Raw genomic sequence first — 13421 nt, forward strand, 5'->3', positions numbered from 1 at the left:
GGAGCATGTAATGTGCAGCATAGTATTAATCTTTTTTTTTTTAAACAAATAATTCTTAATTCTTTTAGAAGCTGGATAAGAAATCATCTCCATCCACAGGAAGCCTGGATTCTGGAAATGAGTCGAAAGATAAATCGTTGAAAGGAGAAAGTGCACTGCAGCGAGTCCAGTGTATCCCTGGCAATGCCAGCTGTTGTGACTGTGGTCTGGCGGACCCACGGTGGGCCAGCATCAACCTGGGCATCACCCTGTGTATCGAGTGTTCTGGGATTCACCGGTGGGTAGGCCTACACAGGGTGAGAGACTTCTTTTGGATAAACACATAGTAAATTATTGTGTCCCATTGGTTAGGGGGCCTTTTCCACTTGCCTTAATTTGACTGCCATTTGTATATTTGTACCTTTTGTAGAGTGGATAAAATTCTGGTTTGCGGAGTGCTTTAGAGGATTTTGTTTTACCATTTACCATTTAAGGACTCTCCTTATTTACATACATGTTGAGGGCTGTATTAGCGACTATATCCCATTAAAAGAGAAAAGTAATTTGCATATTATGCAAATAGAGACTTGATGGTTTTGTATATTAATATAGTCTTTTTTTCCCCCTACTTAGGAGTCTTGGAGTTCATTTTTCAAAAGTACGATCTTTAACTTTAGATACCTGGGAGCCTGAACTTTTGAAGGTAAAATAAAATACTTGCTTAAAAATATTTCAGATTTTCACATAAAATGACAGGATTTTAGAATCTTGATTTATGAAATGTATGAGTTTCTAGGGGTGGCTTAGGTGGCTTAGTTGGTTAAGCATCCCTCTCTTGATCTCAGCTCAGGTCATGAGTTCAATTCTGTGTTGGGCTCCACTGGATATGGAGCCTACTCAAAAAATAAATAAAAAGGGGTGCCTGGGTGCTTCAATCAGTTAAGCGTCTGACCCTTGATTTTGGCTTGGGTCACGATCTCATAGTTTGTTAGTTCTTGAGCCCCAGTTTGGGCTCTGTGCTAACTGAGCGGAACCTGTTTGAGATTTTCTCTCCCTGTCTCTGCCCCTTCCTGGCTGGCAGGCGTGTGTGTGCACGCTCTCAAAATAAGTAAATATTTGTTTTAAAAACAAATAAATAAATAAAATGTATGAGTTTCTCCATGCTAACAATAAATTGTATTGGAACGCATCTGAGGCTATTTTAGCAAATCTGGTGTTTTCTTTTGGGTTTTTTTTAAGAATCACTAAGTTTACGTAATGCTCTTAACTGCAAATCACTTCATCTTTTAAGGAAAACACATTCCTATGTTTTTATGTTTTCTCAAAGAATGATCTTCAATTATGTGCCTTAATTTTAATCCTTTATAATTATATAAATTTTTGTTAAAAGTATAAGATGTACTAGTGCACTCCCTAATGGATTGGTATAGCATGTTGTTATCATTGAGCCATTTTAGCATAGGACCTTTTACAAATTTACATTTCTCAAGATAAGTGGTCCAGCTAAGACATCCTTTATCCTTGTGTAAGGACTCATATCTATGGAAATGCCATAAGTAATTTAAATCACAACTGGGTTTCTGGTAAGATTTATAAAACTCATATATTGGTTAATGATATATTCCTTTTAATTCCCATCATTTGGTTTACCATATTGTAGAAAAATATATATTCATTTAGAGATTATGGTATATTCTGCATTTACTTCTGTCTGAAAATTGTGTTCTTTTTTTTAATGTTTGTTTTATTTTTGAGAGAGACAGACAGACACAGTGGGAGCGGGAGAGGGGCAGAGAGAGAGGGAGACACAGAATCTGAAGCAGGCTCCAGGCTCTGAGCTGTATGCACAGAGCCCAATTCGGGCCTGGAACTCACAAACCACGAAATCATGACCTTAGCTGAAGTTGGACACTTAACCGACTGAGCCTCCCAGGCGCCCCGAAAATTGTGTTCTCAATGTACTTGTATTTTTATTTTAATCCATAGATAAACTGGTGATCCTCTCAATTATGTAAAGTACAAAAAAAATCTGCTTTGTGGAATTATTGTGTAAACATCTGGATGAAAGTGATAAATTAGTTGCTAAGGTAGAGCCCTAATTAGATAGATTGTATTAATTGTTATGAATTCAAAGGAGAAGAAAGTGGGGGAATGAGAGGTAGAAATCTAATTTCTGCGTCAGTTTTGTAGATGTGAACTTATTAATAAGTTCAATTTTTAAAATTTGGCTGAAACATAGCTAGCTGTCTGGTACATTAAAAAAATAATTGAGGGGCACCTGAGTGGCTTAGGCAGTTGGGTGTCCGACTTTGGCTCAGGTCATGATCTCATAGTGCGTGAGTTTGAGCCCCGCATCGGGCTCTGTGCTGACAGCTCAGAGCCTGGAGCCTGCCTCGGATTCTGTGTCTCCCTCTCTCTCTGCTCCTCCCCCACTCGTGCTCTGCCTCTCTGTGTCTCAAAAATAAATTTAAAAAAAAACATTAAAAATTTTTAAAAAATAATTGAAAATTTTAAACAAAATATTTTGCAATTCTTTTTTTTTTTTTTTAACTCCATTTATTTATTTTGAGGTGGGGGGGTGGGAGGAGAGAGAGAATCCCAAGCAGGCTCTGTGCTATCAGCACAGAGCCAGACGAGGTGGGGCTTGATCTCACGAATCCTGAGATCATGACCTGAGCCGAGATCAAGTGGCAGATGCTTAACCGACTGAGCCACCTTGGTGCCCCATTTTGCAATTCTTATATATAAAATATAAAGAGAAAATAGTGTACTTCCATTTTGAGGTGTTTAAAACTTAACCTGTTTGGCCTCAATCTTCTTTTTTCATTTAATTTACCAAGCATTGTGAATAATCAGCATTGTGCTAGCCATAGTTGAGGGACGATGAGTGAGGAGAGAACTTTTCCTGTATTAGTGGCAGTCTTCTAGGGGGAGGTATTCTGGTAATAGCAAAATGATGATATTGCTCTTAGTTCCTTGTCTCATTTTGTTTTAACTTCAAACTTTGTGGGATCAGCATTTGCAGAACAGCAAAAGGAATGAGTTAGCTGTATTTGCTTTAAGGACTGTTACAGTATTTTTAGGAATTTGTACCTTATTTTCCTATTTTCCTGCCAAACAGCTTATGTGTGAATTGGGAAATGATGTTATAAACCGAGTTTATGAAGCTAAAGTGGAAAAAATGGGAATAAAGAAACCACAACCAGGACAAAGGTACTAATTTCAATTGTCTCCATGTGTTACCCTTTTATTTTTCGTAAGCAGGAATGTAGCTATGATTTTATTTCACTATAAGTGATACGTAATATTGAGACAGACTGTTTAGAAGAGAGCATTACTGCTTCTGTTAAAATACGGCAATCTTGGGGCACCTGGGTGGCTCAGTTGGGTAAGTGTCCGACTCTTGGTTTCGGCTCAGGTCCTGATCTCATGCTTTGTGAGTTTAAGCCCCATGTTGGGCTCTGCACTGACAGCATGGAGCCTGCTTGGGATTCTCTCTTTCTGCCCCTCCCCTGCTGTCTGTTTGTCTGCCTGTTTCTCTCAACATAAAGTAAAGAATTAAAAAAATTTTTTTAAAAAGATGGCTATCTCTTTCTTGGGTATGTGTTAGATAATTATTTGTTATTGATTAGATAATAAACTATAGTCTCCAGATGACAATCTCAAAAATTAAGTCTCTACATAGACTATAAAAGCTCTTAGCAGTTAAAGTAGACCAATTCTGTTATTGGCAGGGGTTTAAAAAGAGATAATCTGTTCATTAATGTCTCTAAGGATCAAGTTTCTATTACCAACAGTGAATAATTTTACATTGTTTAACTTAGTACAGTAAATATCTGTGAAACACATACTTAATAAATGGCATTATGATGTTAAAGAATTAAAGGTGAAAGGGTAGCTTCTGGTAGGGGAGAGTACTTAGTTGCTATGTTTGAATTATACTTCCAATTCTATATGTGGAGGCTCTTTGAATGAAGTGGCTAAGAGTGCCTTCAAGGTACATAATTAATTTTTATTGTTGATGTTGCTTTTAGTTTTCATGGTTCTTTATTTTTAGCACTAAAATTTTATTTGCCATAATCCTATGTTGGGATTTTATGTTTGACTAAATCTGTATGTATAATCAATACTATTTTAAAGTTATTGTTGTCTGCACTAATATCATTTAAATGAGATTATTTGGTAAAGCATGGCTGAGTTATTTCAGACCTTGAAATATCCTTCTATTTCAGCCAAAGACTTAACCATTTCAAAAGGATATAAGTAAGAAAAGGTATAAAACAGACTTGGTATTTTATGATTGTATCATAAAGTTTAAAATGTGACATATTTGCTTCCTCCTTAGTTAGGAATGCTGTTGTTTTAAAGTAGTTGTCTTAGGAAAAATTATGGCCATCAATAGTGATAGTTCAGTATGTGACATTATCTATTGCAGTAAAATGAAATTAATTTCCATAAATTTTTATAGTTTTCTTGGTAATGGTTTTCATTTTGTAAAAAGCACAAGGGAACATGTATAGAAATGAAGGAGCACAGAAATTAAGAGAATAGAGAGTGCCATGTTTATACTTGTGATTTTTCGTTTAGTCTATTGTTTGTATTTCATTTGAACATGAGATTGTAAGTTATTAAATATTTGGAAGGGAAATATGTTGCATAATGTCACAAATTTAGTTTTAACTTGTAATACATTTAGTGACTTTTTTTGAGATATTCAATATATAATGGCTTCTTTTCAGCCATACTAAGAGATTAAGCAGAACATCATGACATTTTTATGTATACCAGACAGGAGAAAGAGACATATATCAAAGCAAAATATGTGGAGAGGAAATTTGTGGATAAATATTCTATATCATCATCACCTCCTGAGCAGGAAAAAAGGATTGTCTCCAAAAGTTGCGAAGAAAAGAGGCTGAGCATTTCTAAACTTGGGCCAGGTGACCAAGTCAGAGTACCTCCCCCAAGTTCAGGTATTACAGCTTACTTGTTAAACTGAAGTCGCTTTCTTCATCTCTGAATTAGTAGCCACTGTAGATTATTTAAATGCTAAAAGACCTGTTTCCTTCTGCATATTGTAAGGAAAAATTGGATTTCTATGTCTTTAAAATGGTTAAATTTAAATAGCATCTTGGTAACTCACATTTCTAGGTAATGTGTATATTCTAGGGAATAAAACTGTTTAGAGTGCAAGGGGAGATGGGAATTATAAATCTATCATGGCAACAAGCCCTAAATATCTGATTAACTACCTAATATCCTTCCTATTTTTTTCCTCCTAAATTTTTCCCAGTAACGTTTTTTTCCTGCCCTTTTCCCTTCTTATGGCCTGCTTTGTGCTTTGCTAACTTGCATGTCCTCAGTGGTTGCTGTAAATAGCGACGAGGCCAGGCGGGAGTCTCTGTTCTGTCCTGATGAGCTAGATTCACTCTTCTCCTACTTTGATACTTCTTCAAAACTACGTAGTAGTAAGTACTACTCTTGTGGAGCATTCCAAGTCTGTGCCAGTGGTCATTGTGCGGTGTGGCCATTTCTCTAGATGTTACCCATTGTCTCAGAATTACACATTACTTACAGTCATAATGAATTAAGCTCTTCACCACCCCTGACATATGGGGTAATGAGATGTGTTGCGACTCTGAAGATAAGTTTATTTTCAGGCTTTGTGATTGATTCATATTTTGATAAGCTAAGTGTTCAAAAGGATTAAAATTGTGTTAAATGTATTCTGATGGTGGCTGAGTTCATGTTGATGTATTATCAGAACTCATTTTAAAACCTTGTTGTTTGGAGTAGATTGTTTTCTAATGGTGTGAACTTTAATCACTAGCTGATTTTTCTTTAAAACAGTTAAAAGTAATGATAGTGGAATCCAGCAGATTTCTGATGATGGAAGAGAATCTTTACCCTCGACAGTGTCTGCCAATAGTTTATATGAGACTGGTGAGTTTTGGTGAAATTCAGTGTTAATTAGTATTGTTTGCTGAAAAATGCATGTGGTTAGTGCTTAATCTTGATTAAATAGTTTTAAAGGAAGTGGTTAGCCTTTTAGAAGGTATTGTTAAATGAGAAAGTGGATTTGGAAGTTCTCTCCTAGCTGTACATTCTTCTAAGCCTCATGATACGGGCTAAAAGTGCCTACTCAGTTGCTAAGTATACTTTTTAGTCCACATGAACTGTATGTTTTATTTATTTTATGTTTATATTTATATATTTATATTTATTTATCTAATGTGGCTATCTTATCAGGAGAAAGAGATTAACAACTCTCTCCCCATTATATTTTTCTTTGGATCTGTGCTTTCTTCCTATATTTTCTCCTTCATGATTCCCATGATTTTGGTCTTACAGAATATTCAGGGTAGTGAGCATTTTCTGAATTACTTGAATTGCTTGTACTATAACTTATGATGATATTGGACCATCCTAGGCATAAAGTGAGGTTTGGTCTAGTAGTAAAATTCTTCATGGATTTTTACCATCCTTTTTAAATCCAGGCATATAGGAATATACCTAATTTTAATCTAGTACAGTGTAATTAACCTCCCATTGCATATCGGCAGACCACAAAGGCCTAGTATACCAATGGATGTCTTTATAAGAGAAGTTTGACTGTTTGGGGAGTCATCAGGGAATAATATATTTTTGTGAAAACCTCCCATTAGCTCTTTTGTTAAATTAGTGGTTACTTTTACATCTTTTACATTGTGCTACATTGTAGTAAGGGCTCATTTAAAAAAATGTGGTAAATAGAGAAAGACAAATATCATATGACTCCACTCATATGAGGACTTTAAGAGACAAAACAGATGAACATAAGGGAAGGGAAATAAAAATAATATAAAAACAGGGAGGGGGACAAAACATAAGAGACTCTTAAATATGGAGAACAACCAGAGGGTTACTGGAGGGGTTGTGGAAGGAGGGATGGGCTAAATGGGTAAGGGGGATTAAGAAATCTAGTCCTGAAATCATTGTTGCACTATATGCTAACTAATTTGGATGTAAACTAAAAAAAATAAAATTAAAAATAAAAAATTTAAAAACATTTTGCTATGTATGTGGTAAGACATACATAACATGAAATTTACATCTTCACCATTTTTAAACGGACAGCTTCATGGCATTGAATTTCTTAACCCTTGTGCTGCCGTTACCACAATGCAGCCACAGAACTGTCTTCATCTCACAAAACTGAAACCCTGTACCTCTGAAACAATAACTTCCCATTCTCTCCCTTCCTGCCCATTTTTACTGATGTATTTGTTTGCTTTACAGAAGGAGAAAGGCAAGATTCTTCTGTGTTTCTCGACTCTAAACATCTTAATCCGGGACTCCAGCTTTATAGGGCTTCATATGAAAAAAATCTTCCTAAAATGGCTGAGGCTTTGGCTCATGGTGCAGATGTGAACTGGGCTAATTCAGAGGAAAATAAAGCAACACCACTTATTCAGGCTGTATTAGGGGTATGAATTCATACATTGTAAAAAAATCATAATTCATTCTGAACATAGCTTTAGCATTATTTTTTGCTTTAAGAGATGGGTTGGAAAGTAGAAGAAAATGCTAGTAGTGATTTCTGAGTATCACTGTGATTACGTAAGGTCAGGTTTTTTTCTCAGTGGAAGAGAATTTTGGTAATGAAAGTAGTGTCTTTTGCTAGATCACACTGCAAATTGAATCCCTGTTAGAAGTCATTCTTGGCGGGGCACCTGGGTGGTTAACCGACCGACTTCCGCTCAGGTCATGATCTCACAGTTTGTGAGTTCGAGCCCCGTGTCAGGCTCTGTGCTGACAGCTCAGAGCCTGGAGCCTACTTCAGATTCTGTGTCTCCCCCTCTCTCTACCCCTCCAACTGCTCACGCTCTGTGTCTCTCTGTCTCTCAATAATAAATAAATGTTAAAAAAGAAGTCATTCTTCGGAAGAAAATAATTTATCATTTCTCTGCTTTCACTGGGGAGTATTTTCTCTTTTGGGAGAAAATAAAACATAAAGGCTATTAGAGTAAAGACCTGTTTTTAATAGAAATATATTATTGTTTGCTTTTTGTACATTGTTATCTTCTTTTTTTCTCCTAAGGGTTCTTTGGTGACATGTGAGTTTCTTCTACAGAATGGTGCTAATGTGAACCAAAGAGATGTGCAAGGGCGGGGCCCACTGCACCATGCCACTGTCTTGGGGCACACAGGGTAAGCTGTTGAGCTTGCATATTTAACTAGATTTTATTTGAAAAATTATTTTGAAATATCATTTTGCTTTTTCTTAGGCTAAGGTCATTAAGTAGAGTTTGTAAAATGATACCTTCCTGTGACTTATATTGTCATGATGGAATTTCAAATTTTAAAAATCTCCTGCAGAAAAAAGCTACTGTTACTTTTCAGAAAAGAACATTGCAAAGCTTATTTTGAACTTCACTTGCCATTTATGTAGATCAGTTTTAGTATTTAAAACTGTTATTGAAATTATGGTGATTTTTTTGAGACAACTAAGTCTATGTATGTATTTATGCATGTTCACATATTTATATACATAGCATGTGCAGTTGGGGAGAATTTTATAACTTTGGACATTTTAGTTTTCTCACAGGGTACCTAAAGTCAGACTTTAACTTTTAGCTTGTGCTATTGACATGGAGGCTTCTGAAGCAGTATTTAGACTCACAGAACAATAAAGCCTTGAAAATTACTTTTGTTGTTGTTGTTGTTGTTGTTGTTGTTTTTTGAAAATGGACTTTCTAATAGAAGGTACAAATGAAGTCAAAATGTTGACCTTAAATGAAAAATTTGTGTCATAGATGATTGTTTTTAAATAAAATATCTCAGCATATCCAATTCTTATTACCCCAATAAACAAGAAGCTGGGTATTTTTTTTTTTTATGTTTGTTTGAAGCATCTTGTATTTTTTAAAGCATTTTCTATTCTTATCATAGTTTGTTTTCCTTCTGTCAGCAAAGAGATGCTGAGTTCAATGACTTCATCATACAAACTTTTGGATACTTAAAAGTGATTGTATTTGATTCATCTGTGTATTTTCTTCTTAAACAATCATTCTTCCCATTTTACTTCATAGACTCCATTTACTCATTCTGTCATATTTTTTCATTTTTGTCAATTTCTTCAAGTTATCAATATTTGTGGAGGATTACCTTCTTTGCTGTTGAATTATTGTTGGTATAATGTTAACGTTGCCTTGGCTTCCTTCTTTCCCAAATAATGACCTTAAGTGATGCTGTTTTGTTTAAGTTCATGGAAATATATGTACATCTTTTTCTGATATTGTTTGAGGATAGAGACCATAATTTATACATCTCACCATCCTACGTAGCACCAAGTTAAAAGGGGAAAACACCTTGAGATTTGTAAAATGGTGATCATGGTAAATTTTTATTGTTCAATAAATAGTTATAGAATGAGTCAAGAATTTCCTAATGAAATGCTATTTCTTTAAGTGAGATGGTGCTTTTAATTTTTTTATGGTGAATACTAATATTTTTTTCTTATTGGCCATATATTAAAAATACTGTTTCCTTAAACAGGCAGGTATGTTTATTCCTAAAACGAGGTGCCAATCAACATGCCACTGATGAAGAAGGGAAAGACCCTTTGACTATAGCTGTGGAAGCAGCCAATGCTGATATAGTGACCTTGTAAGTGTCTTCTTTTTCCTTGATTATTTTTCAGACAGTTGTAGTACTTAGTTTCAGTGTAGTACTTAGGTTCGAACATAGTTTCATGCATAGGTATGAATTAAAACTTGATTGTTTAATGTGTACCATGTACCTTTTTAAGCACATTTAATGTATTACATATAGGAACTTATTTGGCTCTCACAGCAACCCTATGAGGAACATATTATTAGCTTTATTTTATAACGATACCACGCCACAGATAATTTGAGAAACTGGTAGCTCATGGAGGTGGGATTTGAAACTAAGAATTTTGGCTCTAAAACCCATGTCCTTAGCCACTTTTTAAATCCTGCATGACCAGTAGGAACAGAAAACCCATGTCTTCTCTAAAATGGATTCTTTAATTTTCACTACAGTACTAGGGCAGGGGGTGGATTGGTACAGTAACAGGCAATTATTCTGTTCAAAAATCTGCATTTATTCTACCTTAAGAGTTAGAGGATTATAAGTAGGGAGGACAGCTGCACTGATGTTAGCAACTTTTGCAGTTGCATTGCCTTTGGGCAGTGATGCTTAGGGATCCGTTTGTGCTTATTTTTTTTAAGGAGTTGTTTACATGAATACTCTATCTTAAGATAAAAATACCTGTTTTTTAATGTTTGAATACAATTGAATATGATCTGTTAAAGAAAGACTTTTGAGATCTTAATTTGATTTTCATCTTAGATCAAAGTTGTTTGTTTACACTGGAATCTAAAAAAGTGATTGCCACTTACACTTTATTGTGATGTAGGAAATATGTTGTATGAAGTCACTTACTCGTTCTGTTCTGTGTTGCCTGAAACCCAGAATTACTGATCCCCTGTTATATGAGTATTGATAGTTTCATTCACACTACTGAGTCTCAGTCACCTACAAAGGGAAACTTTCCCAACTGCCTTGAACTCCTGAGCTGCCACTGAGAATTCTTGACTTGTCATATATCACTCCTCCCTGATCCCTGCCAAATTAAAACACAAGGCAAAACAGTAAAACATGCTTTCTCTGCACTCAGTGTCCTTTCCCCACTGGAGAGGTTATTATAATTGTGGAGACTATTGGAGGAAAATTTAGAACTATTAAATTATTACAGATTCACAATTGGAGAAAGAGAAGTTATTAAAGAAAAGATAGGAATAGCATAGAGAAAGGAACCCTGGATGCAGCTTCCCAGGCAGTTCTTATAATAATGGCCCCTTTACCTCAGAAATATCTGTTCCCAAATTGTCTAAATTTTCTCATTTTACTTTGTGTGAAGACTTCAGTTTCATTTAATAATTTTTTAAAGTAATGGTCCTCTCTGAAAAGTCCAAATACCAAAGAGAGACCTAAGGCGCTATTAATTCACACAGTGGTTATGAAAAGAGATGGAAGGGAGTGGTAGTATTTTGGAGAGAGGGAAAGCTCACGTCAGATGCTGCAGTTGCCAGAAGTGCACGTTAGAAGAGGGTGATATAAGTCTCGGTGGGCAGTGCACCCACTGCCTGAAGGTGGGTGGCCTGAAGGACAGACAAATAGTGAAAAGTAGGAAGGGGCACTGAAGGTGACATTTGCCTGTTTCAAAATTGTTTAAAGTTAGTACAAAAATGGAAGGAAATTCTTGTCTTCTTAATCCAGTGCTGTATATCTTCCTGCTGCCAGGATGAATACCCCACAAAAGAGTGTCTAACCGAATGGTAACCTTGGTAAAATCTTAGCAACCTATGGTCATTTAATGCATCAAAATACGTTTCCACTATTTAGACATAACACATGCCATTTACATTTTTGGAACTACCTCACCTCAGGGTGAAGCTGAATAAACTTAAACCATACAGTAGGACATTCCATACTGTAGAAGCAATACTTTGAACAGTTGCTGGAGAAGCCGGGGAGTCTCTGAAGTCAGGAAGTAAGCTCCTGGAGGTGCTCCAAAGGTCCTGCTTAAACAGTGATGAAATGTATTTGTTAGAAATCTTTTATTGTCAGGGCACCCAGCTGGCCAACCCAGCTGGCTCAGTTGGTGGGCAAGCATGCGATTCTTGATCCTGGGGTTGTACATCTGAGCCCCAGTTTTGGTGTAGAGATTACTTAAAAATAGTTAAAAAAAGAAATCTTTATTATATTCTCTCATGAGAATTGTATAAAGGGAAACTAAAACTAAAACCCCATCTATTATAGTGGTAAACACTAGGAAGAGAAAAAAGAGAGAAAAAAGTGTGTTTTATCTGCTTATACATTTCATTGGTTTGTGGTTTCATTACATACTTCATCTAAAAATCCTTTCCTTTGATTTTAGGTTACGTTTAGCAAGAATGAATGAAGAGATGCGGGAATCAGAAGGACTTTATGGACAGCCAGGTCAATATTCTACTAATAACCATACTGAAATGCAGTATAAGAAATGCATTCAGGAATTTATTAGTTTACAATTGGAAGATTCATAGTTCTTTAGCAGACTGGCTTAATATTCTGGAGTTTTTATAACTTACTTGTAAATTGTGAGTTGTTATGTATTGTACTTACTGAATTCTCGGGAGCAGCTAACTCCCGAGCCTTTAGAAGTCCGTAACTATTCCTATTCCAGTACACATTTACTTGCTGTGTTCAACTTTGGCTGCTGACTTCGTTACCTGCTGTACAGATGTCTTCCATATACATTCCAGTGACGCGGATGGAATGGTGACCTATATTTATACCCTCACAGCAGCACAATGGTCATTTTCATTTTGGAATTCTCTTTAGCTGTCAAGTGAATATAACAGAATTGTTTTCTTTTTGTTATTCAGGGAATTTCTATGAATTGCGTTCAGGGAAAAATACAAATCACCATGTGTTTGGCATATAAAAAGTCAGTATGGAAAATGCCTAGAAAAAAGTTTATTGAATTAAGAGTTTTGTACTCTGATCTAAAGATAAGTTTTAGAGTTAAAAATAAAATCTACTAGTAGTTTAAGAAGCCCGGAATGGGAATGGAATTAGTTTAAAAGGTATAGAGAAAAGGTCTCACTTTACCTTGTAGCTTTGCCCCGAGCAATTGTACATTATCTGTTGGGTAAATGTAAGTATTTAGAACAGTATTTCATGAACCTGATGGTAAAGTAAACTTGTTAGAGAAATCTCAACTCAGGATCAGCCCAAGTCTCATTTTGTGTAATTTTCACCTTTGAGTCAGGATGTCAAGAAAAGGAAGAAATGTTGCTAATCAGATTCCTTTCTTTGAGGAACACATCCTAATTAGACATTCTTCACGAAGAAAAGAGTAATCATTGGATCTCCAGTTTCATGAATTTGAATATATGAATTCCTAATTTATCTGTTTTAAATTCATATAAGTATTAGTAAAAGATTTCAGGAATTCATGACTAAAATAATTGTAATGTTAGTTTTTAATAAGTATATTTAACTTTTAAAAATGAATATTAATGTATTATTTTAAAAGTGGCTTGGTAATATCATCTATTCTTCCTGTTTAAATATGTTTTGAGATTTCTGTATTTTATGCTAGCTTCAGCCATTAACCTTTACATAACTGGATTAGTATATAATTAATATGGGGCCATTCTTTTCTCGGAGGACTGTATTTACTACTTCTTGTTGGTCTAGTTTAATAGGGAACAAGTAAGAACTTTGAGAACAGAGACACTTCAGCTAGATACTTCTAATCTAGGGTGTCCCACTTTAATCCTATGGATCAGACAATACTACTGACTCATGATACACCAAGATGTAAGAGTGCTGATTAAGGGTGAAGTCTCAGCATTAATTCTGAATTTCACCCATTTGTTTTAAAC

At 35.4% G+C, this 13421-nt stretch overlaps 1 protein-coding gene across 6 annotated transcripts in view; it reads left to right on the forward strand.

Annotated features, from left to right (window-relative positions):
* The window catches only part of ACAP2 (ArfGAP with coiled-coil, ankyrin repeat and PH domains 2), a 148696-nt gene that overhangs the window by 130183 nt on the left and 5092 nt on the right, over positions 1-13421 (forward strand). For 4 of the 6 annotated variants that reach the window (XM_027061155.2, XM_027061157.2, XM_053221035.1 and 1 more), the window contains 10 exons: positions 69-277; positions 613-682; positions 3101-3192; positions 4768-4952; positions 5343-5447; positions 5830-5922; positions 7258-7445; positions 8060-8169; positions 9517-9627; positions 11927-11988. In XM_027061155.2, coding sequence (XP_026916956.1) covers positions 69-277; positions 613-682; positions 3101-3192; positions 4768-4952; positions 5343-5447; positions 5830-5922; positions 7258-7445; positions 8060-8169; positions 9517-9627; positions 11927-11988 — 1225 coding nt within the window. The remainder of the gene's footprint in view (positions 1-68; positions 278-612; positions 683-3100; positions 3193-4767; positions 4953-5342; positions 5448-5829; positions 5923-7257; positions 7446-8059; positions 8170-9516; positions 9628-11926; positions 11989-13421) is intronic. The other 2 variants (XM_053221034.1, XM_027061161.2) reach the window with 1 other exon arrangement.

The sequence above is a fragment of the Acinonyx jubatus genome, chromosome C2, assembly GCF_027475565.1.
Source record: "Acinonyx jubatus isolate Ajub_Pintada_27869175 chromosome C2, VMU_Ajub_asm_v1.0, whole genome shotgun sequence".
NCBI classification, from domain to species: Eukaryota; Metazoa; Chordata; class Mammalia; order Carnivora; family Felidae; genus Acinonyx; species Acinonyx jubatus.